The sequence below is a fragment of the Papaver somniferum genome, chromosome 3 (genome assembly GCF_003573695.1).
Source record: "Papaver somniferum cultivar HN1 chromosome 3, ASM357369v1, whole genome shotgun sequence".
Lineage (NCBI taxonomy): Eukaryota > Viridiplantae > Streptophyta > Magnoliopsida > Ranunculales > Papaveraceae > Papaver > Papaver somniferum.
In genome coordinates this window covers 77,126,373-77,146,178 of record NC_039360.1, presented here as the reverse complement: position 1 = coordinate 77,146,178, position 19,806 = coordinate 77,126,373, and the positions used below count along the sequence as shown (strand labels likewise).

The 19,806-nt window shown below is 37.4% G+C and overlaps 1 protein-coding gene across 6 annotated transcripts; it reads right to left on the bottom strand.

The window, feature by feature from the left end:
• Positions 1 to 386: 386 nt before the first annotated feature.
• Positions 387 to 5,135, bottom strand: LOC113356562 (protein ROOT PRIMORDIUM DEFECTIVE 1-like). 6 transcript variants are annotated; one of them, XR_003363042.1, is made up of 4 exons: positions 5,027 to 5,135; positions 3,545 to 3,634; positions 896 to 2,540; positions 387 to 610 (listed from the first exon to the last, which is right to left on the bottom strand). XR_003363042.1 is itself a non-coding variant. In XM_026599727.1 (4 exons), the coding sequence occupies exon 4, from the start codon at positions 2,366 to 2,368 to the stop codon at positions 1,166 to 1,168; it is 1,203 nt and encodes a 400-aa protein (XP_026455512.1). In that variant the 5' UTR covers positions 2,369 to 2,540; positions 3,545 to 3,634; positions 4,215 to 4,489; positions 5,027 to 5,127; the 3' UTR covers positions 661 to 1,165. The 6 variants fall into 6 exon arrangements, 5 of the variants coding, with proteins under 5 accessions (XP_026455512.1, XP_026455511.1, XP_026455514.1 ...); XM_026599727.1 differs by lacking the exon at positions 387 to 610 and adding an exon at positions 4,215 to 4,489 and having other exon boundaries at positions 661 to 2,540; positions 5,027 to 5,127; XM_026599726.1 differs by lacking the exon at positions 387 to 610 and having other exon boundaries at positions 661 to 2,540.
• Positions 5,136 to 19,806: the final 14,671 nt, after the last annotated feature.

Below are 19,806 nucleotides of genomic sequence, written 5' to 3'. Positions count from 1 at the left end.
ATTATTAAGTTTGTTATTGATTATTAAACTATTAAGTTTGTTTGGTTAAACACCGTCATTATCGTCCTTTAACTCTTGGATTAAAGTCTTTACTTCTGTATTGGAGTGTTCTACCATCACCCTCAAAGAGTGGATTCTCCTTATCTTTTAAGGCTTCCGCTTGTGCCATATCAATAATTGAAGAGTAAAAGGCATTTACTCCACAAAAGATATGTGGAGAATGAACTGTTTAGACTTTAGAGGGACAAAAGGCATTTATACTGTTCCAGTAAATGAAGAATGATGCTCCAATAACATGAAAGTCGTTAAGATGGGCATAGCATTCTGTCAAACGGTCCTACCAATAAAATGCAATTGTCGTTAAATGGTTGGTGACAGCACTCTTTTGGTCTTTTTTTAAATTATTGTCCTAATTAAGGGTTCAATAGTGTCCAAAATTTAAGATAATTATCAAAAAAACAACCAAGTGCAATAGATGTAGAAGCTGTTTTAGTGTTTTCCGAATGACACACATGAGATGCACCAATTTGTGCAACACCTCCAGTTGGCATAGTTCAGCAACGACTTCCTCCAAAATTATCCAACTTGTTTGGAACTATAGTTCACAATCCTGGCATTAGATTAAACAGTGAGAAACAAGCAGAAAATCTAAGAAACCAGGACAAAAAGTAAAGCAGGCATCTCCATAATCATTTTCTTACGAGTTATGACATACCAAGATTTCACAGTATCATTAAAAAGAAAGATCTTCAAAATGAATTTATGACATACGAACAAAAATCTCAAAGTTACAATCCATGCAAATGTAACAGCTAATGACACTTAATAAGATCAGTATTCCACACATAGGGCCTACTAATAACAACAAACGAGTGAAGGCATAGCATTCAACTACCTCGAAGTTTTTCTCCTCATACTGACGCAGCTTTCATTACAGACCATGATAAAGTTGAAGCAGATAGCATAATGTAATGCCTACCAATACACCAGAAGGCATAAAGAGGAGACTTGGTGTAGTTGTGAAGGTTTAATATGTCACCACATCCAAATTTATCTTCAAGTAAACGATCAAGGTTGGTTCTGTTCCTGCAAGCCAATTGTCTCATCCATCCCAACCAAAGATATCTCATCCTTCCTCACTATTCAACTTCTCAAACAGGAAATGCTAATCATCGTCATCTTCGGTCAACTCAACCTCCTCTCTTGCTCCTATGTTCCTTGTATCCGACTGTGTCAAAAACAAACCTCGTCGACTCATAATAACAAGATCAAGAAGCTTTTTTCTCCCAATGTATACAGGATTTGGTTCAATTAAACAACCCCTTTCAAAAGCTTCTCTTAGAAAAACAGTGTGTGTTTTACCTTTAGTAGATAGATAAAAAATTCCAGGGTGATCTAAAAACAAGTCCCTAATATTCAAATCAATACCAAACCATTTTCTAAAATGACTAATCTTCTCTACCTCTATCATCTTTTCGATTGTCAAACTTAAGAACTCGTGAACAATTCCTACAGCCCTTTTCTCCAACGCCTTGACACCAGCTTTCGGTTTCCTTTTCTCTCCCATCTGATCATAAGGTCCAACGTATGACAACGTCTGCCATTCCTTTACTTTTCCTCTAAATACTTTACCAAGTTTCATCCCAGGTGGATACCCTTGTTTGAAAGCAAATCTAATTTGTGATTCATCAACCTTAGAATCCTTCTTATTGCACTCATCTTCTCTCCAATTCTCAACTGCAGTAATAAAATTAGGGTTTATAGATTCCAATTTAATAATATGAGTATTGGGTTCATTTGGGGCATCCGAAAGTGAAAAAAGCTTAGGATTTTGAGAAATTATCGATTCCTCAAAACCATCTGGTAATCCAAGTTCTCTCCACACCTTAAAAACTGCACGAAGTGGTAAAGATTTAGATACCGACATTGATAGGATCCGAACTAATCGTTCAATAACAATGGGTTTCGAAGCTTCGATTGCTGCAGCTTCTTCTCGGGAGATTTGAAGAGCTTTATCAGTTAATTTATAGAAAGGCTCAGACTTCGAATGATTATAAAAGAGGCTGAAAATATGAGGGTATTTACGGAGGAAAGATGAAGCACCATGATTGAGATGAAGTTTTTGAGAGAGTTTAGAAAGAAAATGGAGTGATACTGATGAGTTATTGGTAGTGTCTGCAAGTAAAAGATCTTGAACAGAAACAACTTTTAGATAGTTCTTGTAATTTTTCATTAGTTTATCAAAAGTTGGGTCTCTAGCTCTTGATGCTACATATTCAGCTGATGTTGTTTTGAATCTGATAGAAATGAGTTTAGTATACGGGTATTTGAAGATGAATTTGATTCTTGTTAGGGTTTGAATCGCCATTAGTGGAGGTTTCACTCATAGAACCATGTAACTCTCTCTTTGTATTTCCTGCCAAGTACAAAATGAAGAATGGTTGACAGCATACCGCAGAAACGCCGCGACTCCTCTATAGCATTTTTTCGTTCTATCAGTACTCATCCAGGATTTATCCATTCTGAAACGTTTACATCAGCTGCACTTCAATGAAAGCAGAAACTGATAAATCAACTCAGAAATAAAAGCCTAGCAAAAACTAATAAATATGTTTCATTTCAAAACAGTTGTTATCCCCTGACTTAAGAATTTAGACATACAAGTCTTGAAATTAACAATAAATTCAGCATAATTTGAAACATAAAAAATCTATATGGACAAACATGGCAATAACAGATGCATATTGGCTGAGATTTAGAAAGTGGCACTAGTTCTGGTGTTGATTAAATGGTGGTGTTCTGGAGTTGGGAGATTTCGCGAGAATGAATTGCAGCAGCTCTAGGGTCAGTGTGTTTGGTAAATTAGAGTCAACAGTGATCTGTGCAGTCGGTGGTTAGAGTCAACAGTGTCATTTTGCATACCTATGAGTCTATATAGAAAAATCTGACAGGTGATGAGTGTTCCATAGTGAAGTTACAATTACAAAGGTACATACCTATCGTTAATAATCAAAGAATACATACATTATTGTCGAAAAATCTAGAGATCTCATAAGCAAACTACCCAAAGCGCAAATAAGGGATTAGACAAAAGTAAACCCAAACACAAAAAAACACAACCTGAAGTACTAGACCCAAGCCTAAACCGAACGTAGGCCAGCAACGAACAACAAAGAAAGCGGCCTTCTATTTCTTCTTGGCAGGGGTTCTCTTCACTCTGCCAAGTTTTTCATTACAAGATGCCCATGGCCAAAGTATTTTAGCTTGTTCCCTCTCAGTTTTAGGAGTGTTGTAGTAAACGGTAGAGAAGATTTCAAATTGAACGGTAACGGTTCAATCCTAAGTTCCTAAGCTGTCGACATAAACTGCGATCAACCAAATCTAATTTTTCAGTTGGACACTAGTGACACATTGCTACTTGGACCATACCCTGCCAATGTACTCGCACCAAATCTAAATAATGTTCATGAAGTATGATTGAACAATGACAAAGAGAAATATTCTACAACAGTAACAGGAGTATTATTGAGTCGAGAAAGACCACCTTTATTATTCTTTTCAGTTGAGCGCAATTGACTGACTGCTCTTGTGCAAAGCTGTCCAATCCACTTATGAATAATAGCATGTGATTTTCCTGCAAGAATATATCCTATAAGTTGGTTAAATCTCCATGCTCTAGAACTAACTTTTCATAGAGTATCAACTAACACCAGAGAAGAACAGAAGAGAAGCTCCAGTTCAAAAATAAATAAATATCCAATATGCTCTTTTACAGTAACTAAAACGAAATATTAGATGGGGAATCTATTGAAAAACACAGTAGGAACTAGCAAATATCATATTAACAAATATCACATGGCTTTCGAGCATTCATAATTCTGAACATTTGCAGCGGCATTCCAAATGCGAATGGATGAGACATCAAAGTGTCATTTCCAATAAGTACTCTAATTGAACTACCAACAATGGCATCGTAAGTGCCATAAACAACAAAACAAAGTCCACAAAACAAAATGATGACATCTAATGCTCTTTGCCAAAAAGCTAGAGAGGATCCAGCGAATATCAAGTGAAATGCAGAAGGCAAAACGAAGGATAGCAATGCACAAACTGTACTTCCGACTAGTGAAATAAAAACACCAAACTCAGGAACACATAACGCTATCAGGGCATGTCCAATCACCTGGAAAGACCTACACAGGTGCAATCCATACCTTTCTCTCTTTTCAAATACTTCCTTCTTATCTGAATAACAGATTTTCTGAAACCACAGACAATAATTATGCAATGCTACTGCCATTTCAATGAAGAGGAAAATAATTATGTTGCATTAGTAATGGTTCAATCTACTGGACTCTCACTGAGAGAATCTCACTTGAGACTTGGGCACGTATCCTCTGTCCCTATACCTTCCGGACTCCATGTATGCACCTATAGAATGGTGACTTTGGTGCCAAAGTGAAGGTTGCAGAGGAAGAATTACAGAAACCTGAACCACGCATACTCAATCAGTATCAGCACAGACTAACTTGGGACATCTTAGTGATCTGACTTTAGTGATAAATCAAGGACTCTGGACAATCTAATCAAAAATTCTAATCCGAGCTTGGTCCAACTTTTCATGGGTCTGGATTGTAATTTGAATCGAGCTTTACTATAGGCAAGTTTGAAACCACTATTCATGCTTGAGAAACCTAACCGCGTAAGCTAGAAATTTGTTCTTTTCAATTTTAAAAAGCTAAAATTTCATAATTTTTATTATTTGCCAAACTCCAGCACTGTAAGGGTACTACTGTACGCTAATTATCCCTAAACAAGAATCCAAAACATTCAATCATAAGGTATTAAACAAACCAAATCACCCAACAAAGCAGATAACCATAACTCTTGAACCCAACAATGGATAGTTTTTTCTAATGGCTATCACTTCTAATACAGCGCTACAAAATAATCAACTTTTTAACAGCAAATAAATTGTTTGAAATCAAAAACAAAGTTGTAAATCAAAAACTAAGCAGAAATTTACCTTTTTCCCCAATTTTGATTGAATTTAATTGATTTTCAACAATTTCTTCAACTTTTCTTTCTTTAATTAGTCCCTGCAGATACTGTTGGAATTTGGGCTTGGGTTGGCCAAAATGGAAATCGAGTTATGTTGAAATATAGAACTATTCTTTGGAGACCATCCCATTTTCCAGGGGACCGTTCCATTCCAGACTAGGTCATTATGAAGTAAACATAAAAGCCCTTATCCATGTATTTTAGTTAATGGCCACAAACTTTTTGTTAACTAGTGGTTAATGATTAAGTTAATTAAGATAAATAAAAAATCTTAATAAGATTAGACATATTTGAATTAGTAGTGAAAAAGAATTAAGATTAAAGATCATTTTAAAGAGACAAAGGAGAAGGAGAGTTTTAAAGAAATTTTTTCAAAAATTAGGTTTTGAGATCCTTGTATTCAAAGTGAGTGATTTGAAAACAATTTAGAGGAACGTCAATCTTCGATGATAAAGATCCGGTAATTAGCGATTTGTGAATATGAAAACTTTTAAATATCAGATCAGCAAAGTAGTTACAGGTTCGGTTAGGAAAACAGAAGTACAGGTAGGCGCCGAATATCCTCGTTGATGGACTTTTGGACTAGTGTTAATGGGGAAAAACGATTTACTGGTTTTTTTAGGGAATGGAGAGACGATCGTGTGGACGGAGGCTCCTCAACCGAGCAAACTGCCTAACCTCAAACATATGCATTGTAGGGGAATGCTTTGAGTTCGAGAGATCAATCTGTAGGACTCCGGCTTAAACCAAGACAATGGTCGTTCCAGATTCAATTCGGTCACAAAGAGGGAAGAGGGTTGATCTGTATAAGGGAAGCTGAGAAGTGTGTGACATCAATGATTATCAAGGATTGTGAATGTGTTTAAGGTTTCTGCCAGTTTTCTGTGAACTGTTGAGTTCGAATAAGTTATGGCCGATTGATTGAATTCTTGAGAGTGATTGCTCGGATTAGAATTCTTCTGTCGTTCAATCGTGGATTCAGAGACTTATTTACATTGCCAGAATAGTAGACACATTGATCTTCAGTAAGTGTAACAGTTGCTCGAGTGAAAGAGTAGGAAAGTGGGAAATCGTGGTTTAACCAGTTTCAGGTCGTGTAGAGACTTGGTTGATTGTCCACCAATTACTTTGCTAAATCCCTCAACTGCTTGCACGGCTTACTCACATTTCTCATCATGGATGAACACATGTGTTGTAGGCCGCCAGAAAAAAACCCTAATTAATATCCCCCATGTGACGTGATTGATGTCTCACGAACGTGGAGTCTGCAAAGTATTTGATCAGTCAATCGTTGACTTGATTAGACGATGAGTCTAAGTATTGTTCAGTCGAGCATGATTGCTGAATGCTCTAGGATTCATGAATTGAACATGTCTGCTGGGACATATAGTTCTCGAATGAATGATGTTGATAATTGAATCAACATAATGAATATTGATAGTCTGAGCAAATATTGTTCGTATGATGAATTGTTGGATATTGATAGTTGAATCAATATTCGAGCGTCTGAGCAAGTATTGCTCATTCGATAAATTACCGAATATTGATAATTGAATCAATCTTCGAGCATATAAGCAAGTATTTCTCATTCGGTAAATTACTAAATATTATAGTAAGTATTTCTCATTCGATAAATTACTGAATATTAATAATTGAATCAATATTCGAGCATCTGAGCAAGTATTGCACATTCGATAAATTACTGAATATTGGTAGTTGAATCAATATTCGAGCATCTGAGCAAGTATTGCTCATTCGATGAATTATTAGTAACATGACCAAATAAAATATTAATTAAAATATTGGTAGCCTAACCGAATATTATATATTTAACCCCAGATATTGGTTGCGGGATCAACATAAAATTATTCGTGTTTGAACTTGCTCTGAATTATGATTTACAGAGCAATTGTTCGAAACCTTAATTTTGATGAATTCCTGATCAATTGATGATTTACTGAAAATAAGTCACTGAGTGAAGGAGTGACCGTCTACAAGGGATGATGGTCGACCATGTAGCGCCTAAGTGCTCGAGTGAGCATGCACCACAGTCCTTTGTTGACCAGTTGGTGAAAAGATGATCAAATGCTGGTTTAATCATTTATTAAAATAGTGCTCGTGTGAGCGTTAGGTGGTAAAACCTAGTTATGGAGAGATGAGGGACCGACCAAGGGGTCATGGGACCGGCCCTTGCTGATCGTGGGATGAGATGATGGTTGATTGAGCAAATCCCAAGTTGGTTGGGGAGATTTTGGACCCAATATGAACAGTTGAGAGATAGTTAGGTCAAAATTATGAAAGAATGTGGGACCGGCTCCTTGCAAGCCTAAGGGCCGACCTTGGTCGGTCAAGGTGGCATGCCCACGTCACCATACTGCTCGTGTCTCAGTCCTGAGAGTTTTGGTATTTTCCGGTGCGTGTTTGAGCAATATTTTTGATTTTCAGAAGAGTTTGATCTTGACTGAAACTCTCAATATTGCTCGAATGAGAAAGTAGAACTTTGCTCATGCGACCGATATTTTGAGAATATTAAAATAATAATATTTTAATTTTTAACTTGAAAAGCCTAGTCGGTCATGTGACCATTTGACTTTTTGATTTTTCATGGTTGAGCAATATTTGAGAAAATATTGAAAAACTAAGGTTTTCGCTCAAACGATGGAGTTCCATGAGATGAAGGAAATAATAATATGAGAAAATAAGGGATTGTAAGATGTGGGACCGTCCACGTCATGGCCGACCTAGGTGGCCCGGTCCCGTGACACCTTTCCCTATTTTTTACTACTATTTATCGTTTGACGGAAAGTATGGAGAAACAAACGAGAGAGTTTTCTCAAATGAAGGAGTCTCCATGAGATGCGTGAAATAAATTAAAATAAAATAATGAAAGAGGGGACCGCCCACGGCGGCTTGACCGGCCGGACGGTGGGCCCGATCCCACGCCTCTTATTTATTTTATTATTTTCCTTCATAAGTTCCTCGTTCGTCCATATTTTTGAATGCTCGTTCGTGCGTTCGGTGCTCGTTCGTGCATTATTGTCAAGTACACTTGCGCCATTTTCTCGGGGCTTACTCGGTGATGGCCCAGATGCCCGATTGTTGAATATTTATTACTAGTTCATGAAATCCAGCTGAGAATATTGATTCATGAAACAACGTAATAAAAATTACTTGAGTATTTAATACTAATTCATGAAATTCGGCTGAGAATAATTCATGAAACAGAGTAATAAAATGAGTTGGCTATCTATTACTAATCCATGGAATCCAGTTGGGGATTCAGGGAACAAAGTAATGAGATAAAATGATTATCTATTATTAATCCCTGAAATCCAGCTAAGGATTAGCCATGGAACAAAGTAATGAGATATAATAAATTATTTTCTAGGAATTCAGTTGATGAATGGACACGCTAAAATTAATCTATTTGCAGAATCGAGATATGAGATAATTGAAGCATCATACTCGTTCTGAGGGGGTGTATAGTCATGGAACAACGAGCAACGTGACGTCCTGAAGGCGTTAAGCTCTCTAACAAATATTATGTCTTGGAACCGCACAATCATTAAGAGACTATATACACGGTCTCTCTACGTAGTCAGGGAACAACGAGCAGCGTGACGTCCTGAAGGCGTTAAGCTCTCTAAAAAACATCATTATGTCTAGGAGCCGCCCAATCATTTGATTCTATGTAGAGGTGATGATGAAATTTGTGAAGCATCGAACGCTCAGCTGGGAGGCCTTTCGAGAAACATATTCATCATAGCTCTGAGAGGAATGTCCGCTCAGTCAGAGATCGTGAAACGGTTCGCGGATCGTAAAATATGAATCATCACGTACATTCCTGAAGCCGGGTCAGAAACATGCAGTATCATGATTTTACGATTTTAACCTTTGTCGAAAATCCACCATCAACATTAAGTCCCCTGCTTAGTGAGGGACAATCATGTTACGTAGTAAGCACTGGATGGTGATTTTCCAGTAAACGAGATAAGTAGTTGAACTTAGTCATCCAAAGGGATTTTTAGAATCCCCGATTTTCTCCAATGATGCCATGTACGAGCAAATGCCCAGGTAAGGAATCTGACGGTGTGATAGAAGGTCATCCCTTGAGCACGGAGAGATGAAGCACTGCTGATTTGGACGATCAGACGTCCCGTGTTGGTCGGTTTAGCGGGCCCGGGCCCAAAAAAAAAATCCTTGTTTTAGGAACAGACGTTCGTTCGTTGGTTAGTTTAAGAAACAAACAATGATCCCTAGCATAAGAGAGATTTTTTTTTAAATAGACTTGTGTCTAATGATAATTTTTTTGTATATGAGCTTTCACGAAAACCAAAATTTTATTTTTTAAATACGTGAGAGTTCACAAAATGGAATAAATTCTCGTTTCAAAGGTGAATGCTCATACGAGAGATTTTTTTTTTAGATGTGCGTCTGTTAGTAATAAAATTTTTCTATGAGCTTTCATGAATTTTTTTTATTTTCAATATGTGAGTTTTCACAAATTTTTGAAAATATACTCTCGTTTTAAAGACAAATGCTCGCGCGAGGGAGCGGAAATATATATATATAGTTTTTCAAATTTACGTGAGTTTCACGTTAAAATATATATTTATTTATTTTTTTGTAAAACCAATGCTTTGATTTTGATTAACTGTTGAAAGTAGACAATTATACATGGTGAAATAATGTTTATATGTGGGTTTCACAATTGTAGAATGGACGTCTGACCAATTTTTGAAAAATCAGCGGATGTTCACTTAGTAAAAATTTACGTGGGTTGTTCACAGTTTTATGGAAATGAATTTATGATTTTTGAATAATGAACTTTTCCCGTCTTTGCAGGTTTGAAGAAACGGGCAAGTTCTTAAAACTTTTGTTCTAAGTTCACTATTGTTAGTGAAATTGTAAACATATAAGAATTGGAGTGTTACCATATTTGTTGCGTGTTTGTTATTGGTATATCCACGACTCTATGTATTTCACCTCAGATAATGGTGATTCCCAGTTACAACCACCCTTCTGGATCTTTCGGGGAATGCTCTAGAAATATCAAGTCAAAGATGAAGACTTCTGGAGATGTTCATGCCAAGGTGAATCAACCTTTCAGAGATGCTGGAAAGATGATACATGATAAGTATCTTGATCATATGAGGATGGTTCGTGCTAAGATACATGCTTTTTTGGTCTTAGCAGGTGCGGAGGGAAAGCAGAGATGTGATGAAATATCACAGAAGAAAAGAGCTGAAGATGAAAAGCTCATATCTCATCAGCAAAAGCATCGCTGACATGCAAGTGAGACTATCGGCTGAAGATGAAGTTCGGACTTGCGTTGATGGTGTAGCTCCCGATTCAGATGTGGATGAATGAAGAATTTCGTCATAATTCATAATCAGAAAATTCAGAAGTTAGGTGTTCATTGAAAATGTTGTAGAATCTTCTTACGATGTCCGTTTTCGATGATCTACCCCAACTTTTTGATGCCCAGGAAATTTCCTGGATTTATCAAAGAAGCTTTTTGATTTTTCAGTATTATTAGTAGTCGAAGTCAACGAAACAGTAAACTTCTAGGAAGTCTTCAGAAACTTTAGCTGTCATGTAGTTTGATGTTTCGATCACATCTTTTTTCTCGTTCATCCAATCATTGTGAATTTTGGATATGTTGTGGAGGACATCCATGCGAACAGAATAGAATATGACCCATACCTAGATTCTTTACCAATTTATCCTAGATCGCTTATTTATGCAGTTTTTTGTAAAACTCCCCTGTTGTGTCTTTAGACCATTTGCTTGTGTCTTGAACGCTTGATGAAGGAATTCAATGTCATTTATTAATTTGAAATCTGAACCCCATGATTGATACATGATCTTGGTGCTTGCAGTACCATTTTTTGTTTTTGTGAATCGTAGAAACATCACTTCTGAAACCCTGGTCACGGGACCATAACTGAGGTTGCTCTAAAGAGGGGATGATGTAATGACCATGGTTGTATGTCTCGGTTGTAGAATTTGTTTTATGATGAATGATTAGCATAGGAGAGCTTGGTGCCAGTCACGACTCTTGTACTGTGAAACTGATCGTCATGATTAGTGGATCGTCAGTTCCCAGTATTTAGTTAAATCTAATTTTCGTATTCCTTCTTCTGGAAAGACCTAGATAAAGGACCCACGTAGAAATAACATGATGTAAATACTTAGGTGGTCGAAGTTGGAGGTACCTTGATGAAGGACTTAGTGGAAATACCTGGTGGACATCGATCGACTGGGAAGGTAATGAATCCCGTCTAAGAATTGCTGCTTGCATGTTGTATGCTCTGGAAGCTGTAGGAACCTCATACGACGTCATAATTCGGTGCTTGACCCCAAATTTTGAATCTAATAGACTGATAAATCATATGTAAAAATAATCCTTCACTTTGGAGATGTCTAAGGAAGTCAATGACGCATGCACATTCATAACTTGTAGTCCCGTGCAAATTTTCAGATTCCATAAACATGAGTGTGGAAGCCATATTACGATGACGTACCCTTTTGGTATTTTGTAGAAGAGACATAAACGAACATCTTTCGTTGAGGAACCATTGTCTCATTCCTCACCCATTGGTAAGTTTTTGTAAACCCATGTCCTGAAGTGTGTTGTATCTCATCTTTAGAGTTGATGAGAACATCTTGTATAAGGCTTTGGATTGTGCCCACCAGTCGTGCAAGCTTTAGGAAGACTTTCATGTGAACATGTTATTATGTCTACACATCTTGATATGAATCATTAGTTCTTGGAGAAGTCCGCTTCATGTGTAACACTTCAGATAATGGTTAGTTGATGAAGCCCTGTCATGAGGATGTTGCTCCTGAGACCGTTGTTGATGCTGAGACCATGGACAGAGTTCCTCCGGATATACTTGTTGATGCCAATACTATGGTCGGAGTTTCTCCAGAGACCGAAAAGGCTAGAACCATGATTATCGACATAGCCTTTGCTCCTCCATCCAGTTAGCTTTACATTCACGAACTAGTGTGGTGGGTTGAGCATCCCTAAGATGAACGTGTACTGAGAGTTCAACCCAAATTCTCCTAAACAGTATGACTTTACTATGAACTGTGTTCGTTAGTGAGTCGAAGTTATTGCGGTAGATAGAGCAGCAGTCTTCATTCTGGATGTGATTGGTGAAGAGAGGAAGTTCCTCAGTCGTGCAAGGGATTGTTATGTAGAGAGGTTACATTGATGAAGTTTCATGGAATCACATCAGGTTGTAATAACTTGTTACGTGGATAACATTTATTGAAATAGATTTGAATCGATTGCTCCAATAAGATCAAGTCCACAGTGTATGTTGAATGAGTTTGTATCATACATGGATGAATGATGTTGCATCTGCTTCAGAAGTCTTATCATGGAATAATGAAGACTTATCGATTTTAGTTCAGTTACACTTTGATCGTCCTGGTGTTGAATCAGTGTGTCATCGTCGAGATATTTGTGCTGAAACCAGATGCGTCATCATCGAAGGTGTACTCTTTGATTGGGAGTACAATTTGAGGGCTTCTTAGGTGCTTGAGCATTGAAGCGTCATATCCCTTAAGCATCAAATGTCTTAGGTTTGATTGTCTCAGCCCTGAGTATCTTCTGTTAATTCATCATTCCTTTAGTTGCGGTAGTGGAATTCAACACTTGTGCAGACATCAGAGCTTCCTGATTTCGTGGTACACATGGACATTCCTGCAAGGATATGGAGAAACGCCCAAAGTGTTCTTTGTCATGCTTGGACACCATGTCAGTAATGAATGTCTCAGTGCTCGATTCGGAGAAATGTCAGATTCAACCACTTGGTAAAATACTAATGCGGTGAAGCTACCATTCATAACGTCTTACAATAGCAGAATTGTGTCCACATGCAAGGATATCATGTGAGGAAATAAATGACATAGACATGGAAGAAATGAAACTTGCATGAGTGCAGAACCTCTTGATGAATGTCTATGCATATTTTGAAGGTTCTTGCTTCAACCTCGTTAAAGTTCGAAATTCCTCCAAGTGCTCTGATGATGGAATGTCCGCCAAACCTTATGGATCAGAACTTTCTTCGTTGGAGAGGTGTGCAACCAAAGGAGGTTTTTCAGTAACCATCTTTTCATCGTGGATCCACGCTCGTCTGAAGACCATGTCGTATCCTGGATCTTCCTGATTATGTGAAACTTGGTTTCTGTTCAGGTTGAACTTATGTTCACTTTGAGAGTGATGTAACCATAAGTATTTCCGAGCGTCCCTTCAAGGTATCTGATTGATATGAGATCAAGAATAACTTCTTTTCGAGTGATGCCTGCGGCTTTGAGGGTTTTCAGGGAATAATGTTGATAGTGGTGCCAGCATCGATCAACGTTCTCCCAAATTTGTTTCCTTTTAGATTGACTGTGGTAAGTAGTCCCCAGTCGTACATATCTTTGTTTGTGGCTGGAGATTCAGGAAGTATTTCCGGAATAGACTTCCTGACACGAGGGGATTCAGTGTTGTTAACATGTCTCTCATTTGTGCTTTCGACAGATAGAGCAATTCACCTATATGTTCGACCAAGGATTGAACTGCCTCTTTGATAGGTTGTTCAGTGAGAGTGCATGTCTTGATTGGGAGATGGTTCTGTGTACTCCTTCAGTCGCCAGTTGAATCTATTGTGGATCAACCTTCCCTTTTAAGATGTGCTTCAAAATATTGCAGTCACTTTTTGGATGATTGATGAATCTATGAAGGTGACAATACCTGGGATTCTCCATTTTTTTTTCAGTTGGCTCTCTCCTGATTAATAACAATTTGATTGCATCATCTTGAACCCAGACTTCCAGTAACTCGATCACTTCTTCAATGGAAAACGGAAGTTTGAGTCCCTGTTTGATCATTTCCCTGTTCGTTGATGCCTGGTCGAAGTTTGTGCATTTCAGGATTGGTTATTTGTTTTTATGCCTTCAGAGGAGCCTGAGATGTTGGAGAAGCGCTATGATGTTGTGTCTCGTCTTTCCTTTCATTCCTTTCAGCAACAATGTTTGTTTAAGGTTGGAGATCGTACTGATTGTTGACCAGGATTCGTCTGCTACGAGGTTCTTCGAAACCTTTGCAGACTTTTCTCTTTCCAGTAAAGCAGGTGCAGTATTCGCTGATCGTTTGGCTGATTCATGAAGTTCTGAGAAATTCTGGAATCAGATATTTTCTAATAAAGCTTTGTAGACCATGGTCATTCTATTGATGAACATGTCTACCAGTTTTTGTTCAGTGACATTCGGATCATGACAATCTTGGACTCTGAACCTTTTCACGTAATCATTGAGATGTTCATTGTTTCTCTGAAACATTCTTCCCATGTCTAAGAGGCTGGACTGTCCTGAAACGAAGAAGTATTTTCAGCAGAGAGCATTAATCAATTCTCCCCAACTAGTGATGCTTCTTGGTGTGATGCTATTGTACCATGTGTATGCTCTACCGGTTAAGGATTTTGAAAACTCTTTCCAGCGGACAACATGGTTGTACTCATGCTCACCCAATGATTCCAAGAACCGAGAGACATGTTCTCGAGTATTTCCCGTTCCATCATAAAGTGTGAATGTTCGAGAAGTACAACCTTTCGGAAGAGGAACTCTCTGTATAGTAGAAGGATATAGAGGTTGGTGACGATGGACAAATGGTGTCTTGTCTTTTCCACGATCCTCTAGAAAGCGTTCAAAATCTTCTCGAGTGATGAAACTTGATGATTCCTGGAAAAACGGCGGTCTAACAACACCACCCAATATTTCGCTTAGCAATCTGTATGGACCAACTCCGAAATACTTTGCTAGAGAATCAACTAGATAGTCAAACTCAATCTAGATAAAAAGTATCTCAAGGAGTTATTATCTCAATCTCCCGATTTGATCTTTACTCAAGCAAATAGAAACATGCGAGTCTTTATCAAAGAGAGATAACTTGGACAGTACCAAAGACCAATGTCCAAGGATCAATCAATATCAATCAACAACCAAAGGTTGGATTTCCAATTGATGATCACGAACGCACAACCTGTATTATTTCAATTATATAAAATATAATGCGGAAAATAAATAACACACACACCAGAAATTTTGTTAACGAGGAAACCGCAAATGCAGAAAAACCCCGGGACCTAGTCCAGATTGAATACACACTGTATTAAGCCGCTACAGACACTAGCCTACTGCAAACTAACTTCGGACTTGACTATAATTGAACCCCTATCAATCTCCCACTGATACAAGGTACAGTTGTACTCCTACGCCTCTGATCCCAGCAGGATACTGCGCACTTGATTCCCTTAGCTGATCTCACCCACAACCAAGAGTTGCTGCAACCCAAAATCACAGACTTGATAATAAACAGATCTATCTCACACAGAAAAGTCTATCAAAGTATAAATTTGTCTCCCACAGATAACCCTAGTTTTTGTTCCGTCTTAAGATATAAAATCAAGGTGAACATGAACCAATTGAAAATCCGGACTTATATTCCCGAAGAACAACCTAGAGTAATCAATCACCTCTCTACAATCCTTCCTGACTACACAAGCGGATCGTAGAGGAATCACAAACAGTGAGACGAAGATGTTTGTGACTTCTCTATCTTTCCTATCAGAGAACTCTCACGATCTCAAGCCAATCAATCGATTGTACTCTTAGGATAGAAGATGCAAGATCAGATCACACAACTACGATAAAGTAATATCGGTCTGGCATCACAATCCCAATGAAGTCTTTAAGTCATTAACCTGATTTTAGAGAAGAAAATCAAAGGTTAATGTAGATCGACTCTAGCGAGCGCACTAGTAGCACACAGACGTGTGGAGATTAGGTTTGCTCAATGCTAGATGTCTCCTTTATATAGCCTTCAAATCAGGGTTTTGCCTTAGTTACAAAGCAATCCTTATTTACCGTTAGATGAAAACCTGATTTAGATTCAAGCTAATATTTCTCAACCGTTAGATCGAAAACTTAGCTTGTCACACACACTTGGGTAAACGTTTACTGGGTTCGTGAAAACCATGCCCAAACGTGTACGTTCATGTTGGTTCAACATAGTAACCAAAAAAGTCAACCATGTGAGCATTTCATATTAACCTTGTTCTTCTTCACCATAACTAGTTCAATTGACTCAACTGAACTAGTTAGAGAGTTGTTCAATTGCTATGAGATCTTATGTAACTACACAAGACACAATTAAAACAAAGATGATTCGATTTGATTGAATCGGCTCATGAACATTATATCCACGGTTTTCATAAAGCATTCCTTAGTAATTTAATGTTTCATGTTCAGAGCACATCTTTAGATCATAACCTCTTAAGTTCACAAACAAGTTCGCGGACTTAAGTTAATCGGTTGAGTTTTCCAAACTCAGCAGAAATTCTCAGTTCAAGAACTTTCGCCAGTTCGCGGACAGGGTTCGCGGACTGACTTCGAGGACTTAGCACAAAAACGAGTTTTGGAAATCCTAGCAAAAATTCTCGGTCGAGAACTTCCGACAGTTCGCGGACTGAGTCTGCGGATTGGGCTCGCGGACTTGGCAAGCCAATTCCACAATCCTCCCGATTTCTCTTGATCAACAAAGTTCGAAAACTTCGGTTCAAGGAATACATGGTTATGTAATCTAAACTCTCATTCCAATCATTGAGACATTCTCAGAGGACGCTATGTAGCCGTTATTCACAGACCGATTCACGTCAGAGCAATTCTCAAAGTGATTGAAACTTTCATGACTTTCGTCACTAGGTGAAGATAAACCTGATCAAAGTGAAACGCTTTACCAACACACGATTTCGAGATAAAATATATGCAATGAATGCTCAGCTCGAAATATCAAGTGTGTATGATATAGTCTATATATAATACGACTTTTGTCTCATAAGAAGTAGGAGATAGAATAGATAGGCTTTTGAGTGATAGATAAGTTCAAGTCTCCACATACCTTTTTGTTGATGAAGTTCCACGGTTCCTTGTATAGATCTTCATCGTTGTCGTTGAATCGCCATGAAGTCCTTGAGCTTAACTACACTTTTGCTATCCTAGTCCGAGACTTATCTATGTAGGCTAGAAATCAAGACTCATAGTTTTGATCACTAACATTGAAAAACATGCTTGAGATAGCAACGCATGCGAGGTTGACCGAGCTATGCTCTAACAATCTCCCCCTTTGTCAATTTTAGTGACAAAACTATTAATACATATGGAATACAAAAAAAATAAACTTTAGTGGCTCCTATTCCATAGTCTAATGTTCAACGTTCCATGAAATCTTCGTTCTTCCAAGTACTCCAATGATCCCAAAGGTTGTAAGTTTAGCATCAACGTTGTTGAAGATCCGTAGCTATAACAATGAGAGAACGAGATTCTCGATCATTATTATACATTGTCAAGTACTATTATGTAACATCAAAGTCCAATTGTATCACGACTTTAACAATAATACTATGGTGATATGTATCACTCCCCCTTAGTCAATACTCCATCTCGATCATGGAAACCACTCCCCTTTACACAATGATCCGAAAACCATATGTATTTGTTGTGTGAACTACAATATTTCTCCCCCTTTTTGTCAATAAAATTGGAAAATGTACAAGAACGGGATCATAATGAAATTTCCACAAGAGACATTTCATAGACTAAAATAAAAATACATACCAACTTAATTTAGATGCAATCATAAAGCCGAAGCTAAATGCATTCATCAAGGAGTTTTAAGATACAAGATAACCCCTGTAAAATTCCACAGCCGCACTCCCCGCAAGATATTACTATTAAGCACAAGTTCAAAAGAACTCTCCCCCATTTGATGTCATTCCCGAAAGAACAACAAGAGCGACCTTAATTTCGAAAGAAAGAAGGATTTTTACTTTGGACACCAAAAACCATAGGAATGATTTTCTATATCCAAAACTCAACCAAATTAATCACAAGTAAACCCATGATTAATTTAATTGGAATACACAACTAATTCAAACCACAAAAGTGATCAATTTAATTGAAGGTGCTCAACATAAGTAAACTTACGGAGCTACGACTAAGGTAATCATACTGACACGACTAACTTAATTGTTCACATCCTCAACATAAGGAAACCTTACGGAATATACGACTACATTAAACAATAGAGCATGATTAATATAGCCGCTCATATACTCAAGACAAGAAATTGTGGAATATATGAAGACTCAACTAGACTAATTACAAGAGAACATATAATTAATCCAATTGAAATACAAATAACTAAATTAATCACCGAAGTAATCAACTTAATTATTTTTGGGCTCAACATAAGAGAACTTATGGAACCCCGACTAAGTTCATCATAGAAAATGACAACCTTAACCGTACATGTACTCAACATAAGAAAGAAAACTTATGGAGTACAAACTAAATAACCAAACTAGTTAATTAATTTAGTTCCTAATGCTCGACATATAGCATCTCATGGAACAACCAACAAAGCCAAGGTAAATCGACTTAGTTGTAAGGTGCTCAACATAAGACACACAATGGAGCCTTCACGGTAAGACATAATAAAGTGGATCAATGAAGATCAATACCGTGGATAACATACAAGCATCTATTCTATTTTCCAACGTAACGACATAATACACTTTGTCCTTGTTATACAAGAGATTTTCATCCTATTTTCCATCAAATACATGACTGCATAGGCATATCTTTTGTAATTGTCAAAAGTCCATTCGTCCTTTCATCAATACGAATACCAATTTATGAACGACTTTACTTTTGACACATATGGGACCTTCAAGTTCACGGACGCATACAATACATGTCCCATAATCAAATTGCAATATCACAAAATCATAAAGATCAATACTGCAATAACATCATCCTCCAAATATTTTTAGAATTTAAACCAATAAATATAAAACATGAAGATGAAAATATTGGACATAGCTATGCGTAATCGCAATAAGAGCTATTCCAAACACTAGTAATCCTTCTCAAAAACAAGAATAAATTCTCATAAGAAGTTTCCTAGGCATCAAGACAAACTCGTAATGCACATATAAGATGATTTATCCTTAGAGGGTAGAATCAATCTTTTTCGCCCGGATTTATACAATAATAGCTACCAAATGCGTATACAAAGATTTTATTAACAAAGGAGATCATATAAAGTCATTGACGACCACGCACCATAGTTCACATAAAATGATTGTGAACATTCAAGAATTCCATAATAATGCGTACTACTGCCCATTCTTGAACTCCCTTCTTTGTGATTCACCAATGACATTCTTGTAAAAGCTACAAATTATCTTATAGGAGTAGTATTCCAAGAATTCAAGTGCCCAATTCCAAGAGAAGTGGAACAAGTGACGAAACTGAGCAAAACAGTCAAAAACAAGAGACATGACAAATACCAATCTTAACTCATCCAAATTCAAGGTTTCTCATCTCCATTTTGAAGAGAATTTAAAGAGAAAGAGAATGCAAAAATAATGAGGTCATTCCGAGTTTGGACGAAGAAAATACGGCCAAAACAAGTTTACCGAATATCGATGTATACAGGCACGTATGCATACGGGTTCACAAACGAATTTTCATGACTTTGAGCAGTTTGAAAACTGGGTTTGTGGACTTAAACCCCTGGATTTTGATTTTTAAAGATGTTATGCATACTTGATATGTCTAACATGAATTCCAAACATCCCGAACTATTATTTTCAAACCTACACATATAAAAAACTTAAACACATA